Source organism: Podarcis muralis, chromosome 7 (genome assembly GCF_964188315.1).
Source record: "Podarcis muralis chromosome 7, rPodMur119.hap1.1, whole genome shotgun sequence".
NCBI classification, from domain to species: domain Eukaryota; kingdom Metazoa; phylum Chordata; class Lepidosauria; order Squamata; family Lacertidae; genus Podarcis; species Podarcis muralis.
The window spans coordinates 10707796-10726025 of NC_135661.1; the positions used below are offsets into that span (position 1 = coordinate 10707796).

An 18230-nucleotide genomic window follows, 5' to 3' on the forward strand; every position below is an offset into this window, starting at 1 on the left:
GAAAAGGGTGCTTGGACACAGAGGTTTTAAATTGCAGATTGTACCTGGGAAGAGTGGAGAAAAGGTAAGTGTGGATAAGCCCCATGTCTACAGAGCTTTAGTGAGAAGGAGCAAGAGCCAGTGGGGTGTAATGGTTAAAGTGTCAGACTAGGATCTGTGAGAGATCCCGTTTCAAATCCCCATTCAGCCATGAAGCTCACTGTGTGAACTTGGAAGGACAGTCACTACCTCACAAGGAGAACCACGTATGCAGGGGCAGACTTTTGTAATATGCCCCCCCAAAATGGATCTTCTCAATTATGGATCTTCTCAATTTTGTACCCCCTCAGTTCAGTGCTCCCTGCGCACAGGAACCACCCACACCGCCCTAAATCTGGCGCTGGCGTACTCCACTTTGAACTCCTTAGGGTGCAGTATAAATGCAATAAATAATAAATAAATAAATAAATACGACTTGGAGTAACTGTGGGAAATGCCCTTGGCATAAACAAGAACAAGCCAAGGGTAAGGGGTAAAATGGGAAGTGGTGCTTCTGAATAGTCATACCTCGGGTTGAATACGCTTTGAGTTGAGCGCGTTCGAGTTGCGCTCCGCGGCGACCTGGAAGTAACAGAGCGCGTTACTTCCGGGTTTCGCCACTTGCGCATGCGCAGACGCTCAAAATGACGTCACGTGCATGCGCAGAAGCGGCAAAAAGCAACGTGTGCATGCGCAGATGTGCGGTCGCTAGATAAGTTTGCTTCTAGATGCGAACGGGGCTTTGGAACGGATTCCGTTTGTATCTAGAGGTAGCACTGCACCGGTTGCTGGCAACCATAGGATGGGAGAATTCTCTTGGGATCAGATCCTGCCTGTGAGTTTCCAACAAGAGGCACCTATCTGATCGGCCCCTTGTGAAAGAGGAGGCTGGGCTCCTAGATGGTTGCCCTTTTTATGTTCGTATTTCGAATCTGGTCGGCCCCTGTCAAAAGAGGCTGCCTGGTCTGACCCGCTTATGGACTACAACTCCCATCAGCCCCCGCCAGCGCGGCCGTACGACGCTGAGGATGACGGGAGATGTAGTCCAAAAACACCTGAAGGGCGCCCGGTTGGAGAAGGCTCCGTCAGACGCCTCCTCCCTGCCCCCCACAGCGCCTGCCCCTCAGAGGCTGGCTGTTTCAGACTAGCTCCTTACCCCCCGCCCTCCATGGAGGAGCCCTGCCCCGCGCCACGACGCGCGGCCCCTTTAAGAAGCCATGTAAACAAAGTCCGATTCCACCCCGCGCATTCCCCTGCCCCGTCCCGGCGCGCGCGCGCAACAGTCTCTCTCCCCCCCCCCCGTCCTGCGCGGTGACGTCACTGCGGCGCGACCGGCGGCTCCCTCCTCTACGCCGCCGCAGAGCAGCCGAGCCATTCCGAAAGCCCGCGCGGCGGCCGCAGCGGCGGCGGCGTCCCTGGTTCGTTCTCAGCCCTCGAGGCCGCCGCTTGACGCCGAGTGCGTGAGGAGGGCCGGCGCCAGTGCGCAGGCGCGGCAGCCCTGGCTGGGTCGCCTGCGGTGGGAGGGGGCGAGAAGCGGCGGCGGCGGCGGCGGCAGCGAGAGCGGCGGCGGGAGCGGAACATGAATGGAGCAAAATGGCGGATCATGTGCAGGTGAGGGGATGCGCGAGGGAGAGCGGGGCTGGGCGGACAGGCCGCGCCGCCGGGCCAGAGACCTGAGGGGGCTCTCGGGGCCTAGCCTGGCGGGGGCCACTCGGGGGCCGGGCCTAGCCTGCTGGGGGCCGTGAGGGAGAGCGCGCGCGGGTCGAGCTCGGCGGGCGCCTCCTGGGCCTGCGCCGGAATGGAGGAGGACGGGCGCCCGGGAGAAGTTCGCGGCCGGGCCGGTGGGAGGGTGGCCGCCGGGCCGGCTGCGGTTCGAGGCGCGTGGCTCCCCGGTCACGGCCGGAGCCCTGGGCCCGTGTAGCTCAGGACCCCTGGCTGGCAGGCAGCGGCTCTCCAGGAGGGCTCCCCACCTGGAGATGCCGGCGAGGGCTGAGGCTGGGAGCTTCCCTCATGCAAGGCAGGTGCCCCGCCGAGGAGCGCTGTGGCCAGGCGGAGGAAGAGGCGCGGGCGGGAGAAGCGGGGTCGGATCCGGCCCGGGGGTACTTCATTGGGGTTTGATGCTGAGGAGTCGGAAAGGGCTCCGGCTCCCTCTGATCCAGCTTTCTGGGTTTGGGAAGGGGGCCAAAGAGCTAGGAAGCCCCAAACCCAACAACTAGCCTCGGCCCACTTCTTAGTCACTTGCCTCGGCTGCACTGGCTTCCACGGAAGGGATAGCAAAAACAACCTTCTGCCCTCTCTCTAGTCCCAAGTAGCGCAGCGTTGTGCCGGGATTTTTATTCCTCTTTTGCAAACTCTGCTTTGGTCAGTCCAAACTCCTTGGTGGCCTTTTTGCCAAGACTGTGCTGTGGTTTGGGAAGAATGGAGAACTTGCAGGAGTCGCTTGGAGGAGGATGTGGACCTTGGGCTCCTCCAGGGCAGTGGCTCTGGGCATAACATCCCCCAGCCTGCTCCTTCTGGATTTGGTACCTCCAAGTGCCACAAGGGTGAGCTGTTCATTTGCTCGTAACTTGGCTGTGCAAAAGTTCTTGGAGATGAAATGCTTTGGGGTCACTTTGCACATTGCAGAGAAAAATGGCTCCCCGCTCCTCCACCACCCATCATAGGTGGACATGTCTTTTCTGAAAGGCATTTGTGTAACTCCTTATAATTATGCCCCCAGGAACAGCAGCAGACCGAGCCTCCTCTGGGGAGCTATGTGTGTACCATCTCCCCTCAGATTTACAAGTGGCTATGGTTGACACCAAGTGGGAATGCGAGGACCTGTCTGTTGGAATGCATGAAGTGCCCCAAGTATTTCCCAGATAGATTTATTTTCTTTTTCTTTTTTTCATTTTCCTTAAATTTGCCATTACTAATAAGAATTAGTAATGGTCTGATTAAATGTGAACTTCGGCTGTATGTAGATCATTCTTTCTAGCAGAATAGTTAAGCTATAGAACTCACTCCCACAGGAGACGATGATGGCCACCAACCTGAATGGCTTCAAAAGAAGATAAGACGAAACAGCTATTGATGACCACTGGCTATGAGGTCTATACTGTGCCTTCACAGTTGGCACAGCAATGCTTCAGAATACACTACAGGAGGCAAGAGTGCTCCCTGTGCTTGGGTCCTGCTTGCAGGCTTTCCTTTGGGCATCTTGATTGTCCACTGTGAGAATAAGACACAATGGACAATTGGCCTGATCCAGCAGGCTCTTTATATGTTCTTACGTTAATCTTTGGATATATTCACTAGTCATTTGTTTTAATACACCATATGCGCAAATGTAAAATAAGTTTCTCAAGTTTCATAATGGCAAAACATCCGGTTTTCTGTTAAGTTTGTTCAGGCTGCCTTTATACCAGGTGAGCTTTCTTGTCCATTGAGCCCAGGATTGTCTACTCTAGCTTGCTGCAGCTCTGCAGTCTTCAGTGAATGCCTTTTCCACCACCTGATTCCCTAACTAGAGATTGAACTTCGCTCTACTATCAAAAGTTTCGAGTTACCATCAACGGGGATGATAATTTAAATTCATTCCAATGAATGTATTTTATCTCACCTTTTCTCAAAGGAGCTCAAGGTGACGTACATGTTTCTCCCCTTCCTCATTTAATCCCCACAACAACCCTGTGAGGTAGGTTAGGCTGAGTGGCAGCGACTGATTCAAGGTCACCTACTGAGCTTTGTGTCCGAGTGGAGATTTGAATCCTGGTCTTCTGGGTTCTAGTCCAGCCCTCTAACCTCTACACCACACTGGCATGAGTAGAATCATAGAATTTCAGAGTGGGAAGGGAACACAACAGTAATCTAGTCCAACCCTCTGCAATGCAGGGTTCTTTTGCCTAATGTGGGGCTTGAACCCACAACCCTAAAATTAAGGAGTATCTTGAATGTCCTCCTCTAGTGAAGTCTGGTGTATACCAAATGTGAAAAAGCCCACTGCTTCACTGATAAACTGCAGGTTCTGGTTGGCTTCCAAGCAGCTTGGATTTAACACGTCTCAATCAATTCAGAACTTTATTGCTTGGATCATACTGACTATATGTGGTGATCTTGTGAATAAATGAACATGAGTTATCAGCTTTTAAAAGAAAAAATACTGGCCTTCCTTGCATAAAGATGTTGACCTGGCAAGCAGTTATTTACAGGTCTAGTGTATGATCCCCACACCAATGCTTGGGTGGATATATTTCATTGCAGGATATATGGCAGTCCAAATGCAGAGCTGTAATCTGGATTGGTTGATAGATCTCTGGATTGTTTGCAGCAAACTGGCAAGGAGTTCTGTCTCCTAGTTTAAGAGTAGCAGCAACAAAATTACCCTCCTCGCAACACACACACACAACTAACCTAATTTGTGCTTCTAAAAGGGAGAAAGCTTGGGGTAACTAGGAGCCCCTTTTGTGGAAAAAACTGTGAGCTCTGGAATGCAAAGCACATTCCTGGGTTCAGTTTTAAGTGTATGTTTTTTGCACCAGCTGTGATTGATAGATCTTGGGGTTCTAGTAAAAATTGTAAGTAAATCCAGCAAGCAAAAAGCCTGTCCACACCTCTCCTCAGGTCAACCTTCAGTCAGATAATAGGAAGTTCCAGTTCAATAGAGAGAGACCTGTGTTTACCAGGTGTTACCTGCCAGTTTAATATTGAAAAAGAAGTGATTAACAAATAATGTATGTGTACGTGAGAAGGGAAGTTACCCAGCAGGTAAGAGCCTGATGGATCACATCCAGTTCAGCATCTTGTTCTCACAGTGGCCAACCAGATGCCCGTGGGAAACCTGCAAGCACAACCTGAACACGACCATTTTTCACTCCTGCAGTTTCCAGCAACTGGTATTCGGAAGCATTTCTGCCCTCCTGACTAATAGCCATTGATAGCCCTCTCCTCCACGAATGTGTAACCTTTCATCACATTTGAAAACCCAAGAAGGTATCTGTAAATCGAAAAAATAAATAACATCCCCTCCCTCTCCTTGTTTTGTTTGGGCAACCCTTCAAAATACTGCCACAGGTGCAGAGAGTTGCAGTTTTCTTCCTGCAGATAGGTTAGCCATTTTGTCTTGTTTTTTTAAGTCTACAGGCCCTTGTTACTTTCAGTCCAGTTGTCATCTGAATGTAGCACATGGTAGATGCCTCTGAACTCAACTGCATATCAAGAGCAGTAGCTGCTTGAACCACCTTCTCCCTGACTGTTTCTCTCAGCTGTCCTGCTGTTTGCCCTCCTTTCTGGGATTTAATGGTGAAACTAGTTGGGTGCTTTTAGAAATTGTTCTAAGAGAGAGTTATTTACTGTCACAGCAGGATGTTGTTGGCTGGTGTGGATTGCATTTGAACAGAACTTTTCTGGAAGCAGGCCTTGTTGGGTATCACATTTGGGCTTTTGAAATAATCCTTCCTAGGTAAGATTGGATAGCTACCTTGGAGGGTTTTTGCCTCACTCTGTAGCACATGACATGTTGTCTAGAGCTGTTCTTCTGCACATGTCTGACAGCCCTGTACTTGCTCTCAGTTTGTGGTGCACTGCTGTCATCTGGATTCAGTAGATAGCCAGATCAGAGTAGAGGTGGTGAATGGCACGAGATTGGACAAGATAGCATGGCTCTTTTAGTTCTGATCTTGTGTAAATGTTCTCTCCCCACCCTAATGCACTCCTGGGCAACTTGTAAGTCATCAAGGCAAGCACAGTCCAATACAGATTATGGCCTGCTGGGGTCTTGATCAGTCCTATGTTTTGCAATCCCTGGGAATTGGCAAAAGGTAGTCTGTTTAGGCCACGGAGGTCCACAAGTTAGAATCATGGAATTTTAGGTTGGAAGGGATCCTGAGGGTCATCTAGTCCAACCCCCTGCAGTGCAGGAATAATTTGTGTAGTTTTATGCAAGCCTTCCCCAGCCTAGTTTCATCTCTCCATGACTGCAACTCCTTTCAGCCCCAACCAGCTTGGCCATATAAGGCTGAGGGAAGTTGACTGTAAAACATCTGGAGGACACTGGGTTGGGGATGGCTGGTTTGGATACAGGAGCAGATCAGTGCTTATTCTCTAGCCCTGTAACGGCTTGAAAAACAAGGCTGCCACTGTTAACTGAGGGAGAAAGTTGGTGTACAGTGGTACCTCAGGTTACATACGCTTCAGGTTACAGACTCCACTAACCCAGAAATGTTACCTCTGGTTAAGAACTTTGCTTCAGGATGAGAATAGAAATCGTGCCGCAGCGGCAGCAGGAGGCCCCATTAGCTAAAGTGGTGATTCAGGTTAAGAACAGTTTCAGGTTAAGAACGGACCTCCAGAGCGAATTAAGTTCCTAACCCGAGGTACCACTGTATTTTTGCTCGGTGCTCATGACTTTTGCTTTGGACTTGGAAGGGCTGTTATTCTGCATATCCATTGCAGAAGATGCTCAGAGTGGCTTGATGCTGCCGTTATTGGAAAGTATGTTGAAGCCATCATTTGAATGTCCCAGTCCGATTTGAATGTTTCTCCAAACAGCAGGTTCTGCGATAGTCAAAAAAAGTACCGCAAAGGTGGGCTTTCCCTAACCCTACTGCTGCCCCACTTGTCTACTTTTGAGTTTTCTTCTCTTCAGTATCGCTGCCTGTTGAAAGTGTATCTGTCTGTGTTGCTGTTATGGGACTGCTTGTGATGTCAGCCCCAACACCACACATCATGATGGCTACCATAAAACAACTGACTTGGTGTATATTTCTTTCATTCAGTCGTTTGAGCTTTGGGAAGAGAATCTACATAACATAAAGTAGCACTTTTTCAGTCCTTTCTGTAGCATTCCCCCTACCCCTACCCCCAGAGTATAAAGTGGCAATAATAATAATAATAATAATAATAATAATAATAATAATAATAAACAACTCAACTCTATTAAAACAAAAAGTGCCTAGGTTATCAGTTGTGGCAACCGTAACCGAGCTTTAAAGTGCCATTCGGTGATTAGATTATACATCTGAGTTTCTAACACTGCTTGTTGATAACTGCTTGCACTATAGCAGTACTGACATCTGTTATACTCTTCACTACACTGCCTGACATTTTATCAGTACCAATGCCCACTTAACTGTTCAGCATGCTACCAGTACCTGCCATCTTTTTAAATCAGTCACCTGACCAATATAGTGTTTCCCATTTGGTTCTGACTTCAACTTCTGGAATGGCTTTAGACTCCACCCTGGCCTCAGTTAAAGTTACTAAGGGACTTGTGGGAACCCTTTGGTCCTCGGGAATTGGCCATCGAAAGTTTTGCTGTCAGCACTCCCATCACTAGCAGATGGGCTTTTCCTGATGTTTCACATCTCCCAAGAAGTGCAGTTCTCTCTCCAGTCCACTTCCTGACATCCAGTTGCTACAAGACACCTGAGGCATTTAAGCATCAGCTTTGACTTCACATATGCCCCTGTTCCACCAGCATTTTACATTTGGGTGCCAAACTCCACCGTTCCATTCACACTCGGTGCATGAGCCCAGTGGGTTGTGGGTTGCCACTAGGCTTCAGAATTAAGCCTGGCGCTGGGCGCATTTCAGACTTAAAGATTCTGCATTTGTGAGCACCTCAAAAAGTCAGCATGCCATTTTCTGTGCCTGGCTGATACTCAAGGATTGCCTAAACCAGGGGTCTGCAACCCGCGGCTCCGGAGCCGCATGTGGCTCTTTTACACCTTTGTGGCGGCTCTGGGGCGGATACTAGCGAGGGGAGGAGGCGCATTGTGCGCCCCGACACTCCCCACTGTGGCAGGCTCTGTACTGGCTGTGATGTCGCATGGGGGCGGTGCGTGCGTTAGTCACGCACCGTCCCGACATCACCTTTCTGCCCGCTGTCAAATCGCGGCTCCGGAGATATATTTGTTTTAAATGTCACAATGGTTTTGCGGCTCCCAGTTTTTTCCCCCTTCGGAAACGAGTCCAAGTGGCTCTTTTTGTCTTGAAGGTTGCAGACCCCTGGCTTAATCATATATATTTTGAAGCCTCGAAATACGGTATGTGTTAAGGATAGACAATATGCTGAGGAGTTTACCAATAAAGAGTAGAGTGTTTTGAAAATTGAAGTATGGTACCAATATTTTTATTGTAAACACCAAATTAAACATGTATTAACAATTTCTGTTAAAAATGTGATATTAACAGTATTTCACTTAAGTGAATTGCGTATTAGTTCATGCTTATCAAAATAATAAACAAAAAGTGTTGCCGACCCCTTCCCCCAAATGGCGACTAGACATTCTGTTTTGGCACCCACAACCCAGGTTCCAGGAGCCATTTGGCTCCTAGTTTTTCTATCCCAGTTTCTAACAATGGTTGCTGTACTAGGTATGCAGTAGAGTTTGTCTCACTTCCCATGGCACCATCAGTTAAACCCTCCGTCGCCGCCTTTTAAAAGAGGTGATCAAAGCCCTGCTCTGAAAGGGTGCTGTGGGATCTACTGGCTTAATGGGTTCCGTTCAAAGTATTTCGCCGTTGCCCATACTAGACAATAAGGATAGGGTTGTTTTTTTAAAAAAATGTTTATTTAACTTTATGAAGTAATCAAAATACTCTACAACAAAACAAAGAGTTAGGTGGTGAGTTGCTGTTATAAATCCATAGTACATGGTTGGATATGACATTGGGACATGAAGAGGTTCAATCCAAAATCAGACTAGAAAATAAGATCATTGTTTTCACAGGAACAGAGAGAGCCAGTAATAGTGGATATCGGTATGCTGTCAGTACCAAATAAAAAATTGATGGGAACCTACCAGACATGAGATTGTTTTCTTATTAAACATCAAAAAACATGCACCATGGGGTGGTTTAGTCCATTGGCTTGGTGCCTTGAGAAGCATGCATCAAATGGGTCAACTTTTCTGAAATTACAGTATGTATAGGGTCTTCTGAAACCAAAGGTGAGTGAGAGGTGACATGATAGAAGTTCATAAAATGGCTCAGCTCTGCCTCCACAGTTGGAGAAAACAATGCTCATGAATTCCAGTTGCTGGCTACCATAGGAGTGGAGATTGCTCTGGTGCTCAAATTCTGTGTGAACAGGTCAAGATGCTAGACTAGATGGGCTCCCTTTAGCCTGATCTAGCAGACTCCTGTAGTTTTATTATGAAAGAGGAGGTGGAGTGCTTGCTACATCTTGTTTTGAGATTTACCTTGGAAAAAACTCCAGCTAGTGCTTCTTCAGTGCCCTCCTGCTCGCCGTCTCATGCTTCCATCCTTATCTAGTGTGCACAGGACTCCTTCACTGCATCGCTGCTATGCTCAATGCTACTTTATCTAGGTTCAAAGGCTTGATATTGTCCAGCCATAGTAAGGAATAATCCCCACCCTTGGGTTGGCCAAACACATGCCTTCATTGGCTGGCAGCTGGGAAATGAGCATTTGGCAAGTCTGAACAGGATGGTGTAGCTGGAGGGGCAGACACAGAATGGGGCACCAAGGGGGTTGAAATGTTCTGCACTCTTGTCATTTGGAAAGGAAAACAGCCATCCCTAAGAATCTACAAAAACCATCTTAGAGTGTGTTTGAATTAATCAGTCTTTTTAAGTGGCCACAAACTGAGTTTTTCTGTGGCTCTCAGCATTGCAGTTTGTTCTGTATGGTTTCATTGGGGTTTTTAATAGTGTGATCTGGCCATCTAGTGTTAAGTAGTTTATTTTAGAACTTTTTGTGTAGATGTACATAAGCCACATTGTGATGGTTATACCTAAAAGGCAGTCTAAGAATTCAATAATAATAATAATAATAATAATAATAATAATAAGAGTTCCATATCCGCTGCCCTCATTCTTCAAATAATGAATGCAGAAAGATGCAGATGGTTTTTGCAACTGAGAGATTTACCGTATTTTTTGTCCCATAGAACGCACCGGCCCATAGGACGCACCTAGTTTTTTGGGGGGGAAATAAAGGGGGGGAAATTCCTTTATTTCTTCCCCCAAACCAGGTCGGGGAATCCAAACCAGGTCGGGGAACAGCAGGATGGCGGCGCTGCGCCTCCCCACTTTCCCCCGAGCTTGTGGGGCTGCCCGATGTCTGCCCGAAGCGCGGGGCACTCTGCTTCAGCGCTCCCCGCGCTCTGTGCAGCAGGTTGCTATCCGTAGCCTAGGGAGCCCTGCGGAACTCCCGCAGGACTCCCCAGGCTGCGGATTTCTGCCCGGCGCGCGGGGCGCTCTGCTTCAGGGCGCCCGCGCACCGAGCAGCAGGCTGCTACCCGCAGCCTAGGGAGCCCTGCGGGAACTTCCGCGGGCTCCCCAGGCTTGCTGATAGCTTCCTGAAGCCTGGAGAGTGAGAGGGGTCGGTGCGCACAGTGGTACCTCGGGTTAAGAACTTAATTCGTTCTGGAGGTCTGTTCTTAACCTGAGGTACCACTTTAGATAAAGGGGCCTCCCGCTGCCACCGCCGCACAATTTCTGTTCTCATCCTGAAGCAAAGTTCTTAACCCGAGGTACTATTTCTGGGTTAGTGGAGTTCTCTGGGTTCTCACAGTGGCTGGCCAGATGCCCATGGGAAGCCACAAGCAGGATTCTCCCACAAGAGCACTCTCCCCTCCTGTGGTTGCCGGCAACTGGTACTTGGAAGCATTGCTGCATCCAGCTGTTGAACATCTGGAGGCTGCAATGCTTCTGAATGCCAGTGGCATGCCATCTGAAGCCTAACTTATTAATTGGCTCGTGGCAGCATATGCATATTCCCTCTCCCGCTGTTTTCCGTGTCTTGCTTTGCTTCTAGACCTGGCTTCTAGCTGCCTATCTCAGCTCTCAACTGGTGGAATCCCAGAGTTAATTTTGCTGCCTGTGTGGAGATTCCACATTCCAACGCACATGCAGTCTTGAAGGCTTCTCCAGCCGTCCTTCCCAGTATGAGGCATTGACCTTTTTCTGTGCTGTTAGTTCCTCAAAATCCTCCTGAGCTCGGCTACTTGTCTCAAGATGTGACAGACCTGCCGAGTCTGCCATGTTTTGGGATGTCAATGCAAAATAAATAGTGGGCAGGGCACAGGGGAGTCTTCTAGCACTGCTTGTTGATGCCTTGGAACAAAAACTGGTTGACATCTGCATAAAACCCCAGACAATACAAGGCATTTGGTTTTTCATCCCCTGGCTTTCAGAACCAGCATTTCAGAAATAAATTTATGCTGTGCAGCTTCAGGAATTGAGCACATTTTGAAAAAATGTCTAGACTTTTAAAGTGTCAGGCTCCTGGGAATTAACATTGAGGATTGCTGTTACAAATGAAATGTAAGCACATAATGAGGATGGGTGTTAGAGAGTGAAATAGACCCAAATGCTGGTGCATATATAGAAACAACATACGCCCTTTTTCTCTGTAGCAGACAACCCTGTATAATGTACCAATCATTCTTGGCACTCTTGATGTTTAATGTACAGAACCAACGTGTGTTGGAAATTCTCATTTGTTGATATCAACAGATGTTAGAATTCCTCAGTCATAGTAAATCTTGGCATGTTTGAAGTACTTTTGCATTCCAGGCCGTTGATCTTCAAATATCTTAGATCAGCGGTGTCCAAATTTTTTTCAAAGAGGGCCAGATTTGATGAAGTGAAGGGCCGCGAGGGCTGACCAAAGGGCCTTTTTTTAGGATTGAAGTTGTTATTTCCAGATTAAACCAACCGACGGGCTGAATTAGGCCCCCGAAACGGACTTTGCCCACGCCTGCCTTAGATGATTTATTTCCTCATGGGCATAAAGTTTATAAATAGTATTGTGCAACATAATGTGAATTAGATTTTGGGAATCACTAAGGAAACTGTGTTCCACAACATACATGGAGAAGAGAACCACGTTGATTCCATTGCCAATCATTTCCTTAAAGGTAGAGAACTTGTCTCTTTTATACACTCTTTGTTGTTTTCTCCCATCTTTTCTTTTAAACCTGTTTGGGAGACGGATCTTAGAAGAGCAGTGGATAATGTGCAGTGGAGGAAACCATGTCTTGCTCCCCCATTTAAATCTGCCTCCGCAAATATCCAAGAAAAATCTTTTTAAAATAGCCCATCAATAGTTCTTTACATGTAACTAGAGTCAGTTCTCCTGTGTATTGGAGGAGATGTAACAAAAAAAGACCCTGTTCACACATGTGGCATCTTACAAGTGTGTGCACAACTTTTGGGTAGAGGTCATGAAGGACTTTTCTGAAATAATAGGTGTGCTGGTGCCTTTAGACCCCAAACTGTGTCTTCTATCAATTTCTGATAAATCAGATATGGACTTAATATATAAAACACTTTTTTTGTTGTTCATAACTGCTTGTTTGACCATATTGCAGGGCTGGAAGGAATCCTGGTTTTTCTTTAATCATTTGATTCAACAAAGTAAAGTTTATTCTCATTTCTGAGAAATGAAGTTATAAATTGAGGGTATCTTGGGGTTCACCTAAGCCTATGGATTTTGCCTCCGTTAGGTGGCCATTTGTTATTTAACATGACAGGCCAATCATGGCGGTGGCAAATCCTGATGAAATGTAGAGTTGCTTGGTATTCATAACATTTGTCTTGTACTCTCTCTGTATCAGGTTGGCTTTTGGTGTAACATCTAAATCAATGTGTACTTGAGAATGTACCTTATTTTATGAGGTAATGGTGAACCCTGGATGTGGAGGGAGCTTGGTACTTTCCTCCCCTTTATTTAATTTCATATTTTCTACTGGATTGTTACTTCACTGTCATGATAAAGCCTTGAAAAATTAAATGGTAAATGACTATCTAAAAATGGTCAAATGCAGTGAATTAGTAGAATGAGAACTGTGAAGCCTCAGTGCTTAGACACAATTCTCCATTTTTTTAAACAACTTGCACAAATTAAATATTTGGCTTATTCAGGTTCAGATTGTGTGTCAAGGCCTACAAACATGGTTGGCAGAACTACCTAAAGGAGCCCAGTGAACTGGAGGCCTTGGAAGTCCTGATCCCAGGACGGAGCTGGTATTTAATGTGGTGGTGGTATTTAGCAGAGCCTCTGGGCTAAGTGAGTTTGGAAACAGGGTTCCTTCCAGGTTTCCCTTTGAATTGCTATTACAGTGGTACCTCGGATTGCAGACGGAATCCGTTCCAGAGCTTTGGTCGGATCCTGAGGTTTCCGCAACCAGAGGGACCACTTCTGCGCATGTGCTTGCAGCGAAACCCGGAAAAATATTTCCGGATTTGCCACATCCATATCCCGAAGGATACGTAACCGGAAGTGAATGTAAGTAGAGGTACCACTGTACTTTCAAAGGGCTGGAATAGGAGAATGAAAATCTGGTGTTTGCTTCCTATAAGGTGGCAACACAGTTCTTTTAGAGTGTGGTTTTCATCCCCAAGCAAAATGTCAGGGTTTCAAGATTTGTGTTTCGCTTCCCCATGGCTGCATTTTTACCAGCAGGTGCCCTTAAAGGAAGTCCCACCAGAAATATAAAATAAAATAATCAAGCTCTCCTCTTTGGTTTGTTACAGAGTCTAGCCCAGCTAGAGAACCTGTGCAAGCAACTGTATGAGACAACCGACACCACAACACGGCTCCAGGCGGAGAAAGCCTTGGTTGAGTTTACCAACAGTCCGGACTGCTTGAACAAGTGCCAGCTTCTCCTTGAAAGAGGGAGTGTACGTAGGCAGAGAAACCCACCACCCTGCTTTCAAACCACCTAAGGTGTTCTCTGGGTATTGGCCTGTGCTCATGCCTGGGTACAGAAAAGCACTGCAGGGGTCCTGCTGGTGTGTTCTCTCCTCTGCTCTGCTTACAGCCATGAATTTGAGAACTGATCACTATTGGGTCTTCTTCTGCTTTCTTTTGGAGTAATTTGCACAGAACACCTTGGCCCTTTCTCAGGGCTTTCTATTTAAAATACTTCTAAAGCACTCTAAAAGATGTTGAGTGGAACTATTTCAGAATTAATGTGGTCCACTCTTGGATCTGCTTGTCGTTCATAAGATTCATTGCAGACCAGCATGAGAATTCAGACACCTCCAGCAGACTTCCACGGTTGTTAGCCTTGAACACCTCCTGTGATAAATCCTTGTGCTCTTCTTACACACTCTTTCCTCCAGTATACACGATAGTATTTCCTGTGAATGCATCTGAGGATCAGACCCTCCTATCTGTCATGGACTGGCTGAATGCAGAGGAATGGTGGAAGGCACCAGCTGGGGTACCCCCAAGGAAAGAGAGGGCTCAGAGACACGGGATTGGTGGTGGGAGGACATTGAATGGTCAGAGGGAGAAGAGGGAGCGGACTAGGAGGAGGAGGTGTCGGAAGCTGAAGAATATTCACTGTTTAGTGAACAGGAAGAAGCTGTGGCAGAGAGCAGTCCAGAATCAAGCAGAAGCGGAGGCTGGAGAGGAGGGGGACTAAGACACACAGATGAGGCAGGGAGTCTTCTGCCCTGGTCTCCTAGAACCCATAGAGGTATGAAGAGGGTGGAGCAAGGACAGACAACGCAAAGAAGTCTCAAGTTGCTTGGGAAGGACATGGCGGGGGGGAGAGGAGATTTAGAGAGCTGTGGGAAGGTGGGGACCTGCAGTCCTCACTACTGCCTCATTGGGACAAGGCCTACTGGGAAGATTTGCTGTGTTCACTAGGCCTGAGCTGCTTTCATTTCTTCGAATACAGAGTTTACTTCACTGACATATTGTAAGTTATTGCTGACCGGCTCCCAGTTCATGCCTCAAAACTGCATCACCAGTGTGAACATACTTACATCCTTGACCTTTGACAATCACTTGGGAAGCTTTGTCCTGTCCTGTTTTTGCCTACAATTTAACCATTTGCTTTCTGTTTGTGTTTTACAGTCGTCTTACTCCCAGCTATTGGCAGCTACATGCCTTACGAAACTGGTGTCACGCACAAACAACCCTTTGCCCTTGGAACAGCGAATAGATATACGTAAGTAGAAGAAGAGAGCCAGCATGCCCAAGATCGAAATCAATTACATGAGGAGTTTATAAGATGCCCATGGTATTAAAAGAGGACGCCAAAATCTACAGTTGGGCAAACCAAAATATCAAAAACGTGCAGCAAGCTTTTGAGTTCTCCCGAGCTTTTCATCAAACAAGATGTTTCACAGGGGAGGGAAAAAGGTACAAGCACAAGGCTGATGTTGTAGCATTAAGATCAGCTTGTAGGCCCAGGTCCAAGATAGTGGTGACTAGCTGAATAAGTCTCTCCCGGGTGTTGCAGATACTAGGTTGCATACCTAGGATTCTGGGATAAAGAAACAATGGCTGCTCCTCATCACTGAGAAACTGACGTTGGGGGTGTAATCCAAACCAGTGGTGATAAACCTGTGGCCCTCCAAATGTTCTTGTACTACAGTTCCCATCGGCTCCATTGATCCCAATGGTCAGGGATGATGGGGTTTGTTGTAGTATAGCAGCATCTGGAAGGCTGCAGGTTCCCCCTCCCAAATCTTAAATGAAGCACGCATGTTCCCAAGCAGAACATCTAAACTTCAGTTTATCTGAGAGAGGGGTCAGCCAATGTTACATCATCCCCAAATCTGAAGTGTGTAACCTGCTAAGTGTAGCACTTGGGAGGGACTTATTCAGCTTTAATTTCTGGCTTGGGGCCGAGAAAGGAAGCTGACATTGGTGTCTCAACAAAAGCCTGATTTATGCATTTTATCCCGTGATCTGTGTAGCATCTTATCCGATGAAGAGTTCTGGAGAGTCGTTCATGGAGTTCAGTCGATTATGCTTGGCACAGTCCTGTGACAACTGGCTGGTCCTAATAACAGTATTGCCAAACTGGATTTTGGAGTTTTTATTATAGACCAATGCAGCTACCTTTCACTTTTTAAACTTTCGAGAGTGCTCTATACATTTTTTGAATGCTAGCCTTCAGTAGCTGTAACAACTATTCAGTCATTTAGTGGCACGATGCTTAATCACCATGCTGCTAGTATGTGACCTTTTTGGCAAAGTTGCACATAAATTAAAATAACAAAGTAAGTAAAGAATATCAGCCTTCTCAGTATTATCAAGTATAGTTCCAGATATGTCAGGCTTGTGACAAGTGTTGTCTTGAAAATGACAATTCCCCTGTATATGTTATAAAAAAATGCCAAATTATATAATAAGTGTCTGGAGGTTCTAGTCCTTATCGAAACCTCAAATTATGCATAATTTTCTCCTATTATAGCTATATGCCAGAGTGAGTGGTACCAAGTGTTCACCGAAAAAAATTGGGCTGTTTTCCATTGAGTTGCAATTACCATTTGTGCTGCCAAGATCATATATAAGGCCAATTATTTTAAATCTTCCATACTTCAGGATGCATTTTGTCAAAACTACAATTGCATGTGGCATGTTTTTTCAAAGGAGTTATGGGCTGGCTTTGTCTTATTACATTAATTCTTTAAAACACGTTTACCTTTCCTTCCCTGAAGAAGCCCCAATGCAACCTGCTAATGTAAACTGAAACAATCACTTGTCAAACTTTTTAAAATGGTTAACTACAGTGGTGCCTCGCAAGACGAAAAGAATCCGTTCCGCGATTCTCTTCGTCTAGCGGTTTTTTCGTCTTGCGAAGCAACCCCATTAGCGGCTAAGCGGATTAGCGCTATTAGCGGCTTAGCGGCTATTAAAGGATTAGCGGCTAAGCTGCTAAAAGGCTATTAACGGCTTAGCGGCTTAGAAAAGGGGGGGGAAGCGGGGAAGAAATGGCAAGACTCACAAGACATTTTCATCTTGCGAAGCAAGCCCATAGGGAAATTCGTCTTGCGAAGCGCCTCCAAAACGGAAAACCCTTTCGTCTAGCGGGTTTTCCGTCTTGCGAGGCATTCGTCTTGCGGGGCACCACTGTATTATTAAGTCCAATAAGCCACCCATACAGTGTTTAAACAGCCTAGAAACACAAGCAGCCATTTGAAAATAATTTAACCACAACAATTACGTACAGTACAATTGCATCTTACGTGGAGGCTCAATTCCTAGGGTTCCACATATACTCAAAAATTGTATATGCCCAAGCCCTTTGAACCCTTACCCCCACAAGCACATAGTGACCCAAGTGGACCTGGCAGAAAAATAGCTTTTAAACTCTCTTCCTTGCTTGGAGGGCAAGGGCTACTTAGTGCACTAACTCCAGCAGGCTAAAGATGCTTGCACAAAATCTCGTAGGAACTCTGATGTCCCCACGAGATCTCGCAAGAGCATCATCCCAGAACCAATGTGCCAAGAGGGCCTTACCCCACAAGCAAGGGGGAGAGCTTAAAATCTGTGCTTGGAAACTCCCAAGTGGACGCAGCACTAAAAGCGCTTTAAAGCTCTCTGCCCTTGCTTGCATGTAACTTGCTAAGTTTCAACCAGGCAGCCTTCAACTACGTGAGGTTGAAATCACACAAGTTAAATATGCACAAGTACAGTCATATCTTGGTTTTCGAACAGCTTAGTTCTCGAACGTTTTGGCTCCCGAACACCGCAAACCTGGAAGTGACTGTTCCTGTTTGCAAACTATTTTTGGAAGCCGAACAGCCAATGGGATTTCCTGTTGCCTGCAGGAGCTTCCTGCAGCCAGTCAGAAGCCGTGCTTTGGTTTCCAAACATTTTGGAAGTCGAATGGACTTTTGGAACGGATTCTGATCGATTTCCAAGGTACAACTGTACAGTGGATGCTCGGGTTGCGAACATGATCCGTATAGGAGGCACGTTCGCAACCCGTGACCCATGCGTCTGCGCATGCATGGGTCTCAATTCGGCGCTTCTGCGCAAGCGCCGAAACCCGGAAGTAACCCGTTCCGGTACTTCCGGGTTCGGCACGGTGCGCAACACGAAATCGCGCAACCCAAAGTATCTGTAACCCAAGGTATGGCTGTACTTCAAAAAGGGACCAACCCTTTATAGCCCAAAAGCCTTCCTGAAAAGGAAGATTATGTTCATCCCATGGAAGGCCGCTAGAGGGGGCAAGATGAGTGTCCCTTGTGGAGGAATTGCAGAGCCACTCACAGAGAAGCAACCAGGCCGAAGCCCCACTCTCCTTGGTCCCAACTAAACATATCCCTGGGGCAGTTGATACTAACAGCAGGGCCTCTGACACTCGTCAGCAGGTGGGCAGGTCCACACAGGAAAAGGTTATCCTTCGGAAATTCTGGTCCCAAATCATAAAAGGCTTTCAAAGTCATTGCCAGCACTTTGAATTAGGCCCAGAAGCAACTTGGGAAGTCAGCTTGGCTGTGTCAGTAAGGCGG

The 18230-nt window shown here is 46.9% G+C and overlaps 1 protein-coding gene across 1 annotated transcript in view; it reads left to right on the plus strand.

Moving 5' to 3' along the window:
• Positions 1 to 1375: 1375 nt before the first annotated feature.
• Positions 1376 to 18230, plus strand: part of XPO7 (exportin 7) — a 55162-nt gene continuing 38307 nt past the window's right edge. Inside the window, exons 1-3 of the mRNA XM_028741245.2 lie at positions 1376 to 1629; positions 13503 to 13649; positions 14836 to 14929. Of these exons, the coding sequence (XP_028597078.1) occupies positions 1612 to 1629; positions 13503 to 13649; positions 14836 to 14929 (259 nt within the window). The 5' untranslated portion in view covers positions 1376 to 1611. The remainder of the gene's footprint in view (positions 1630 to 13502; positions 13650 to 14835; positions 14930 to 18230) is intronic.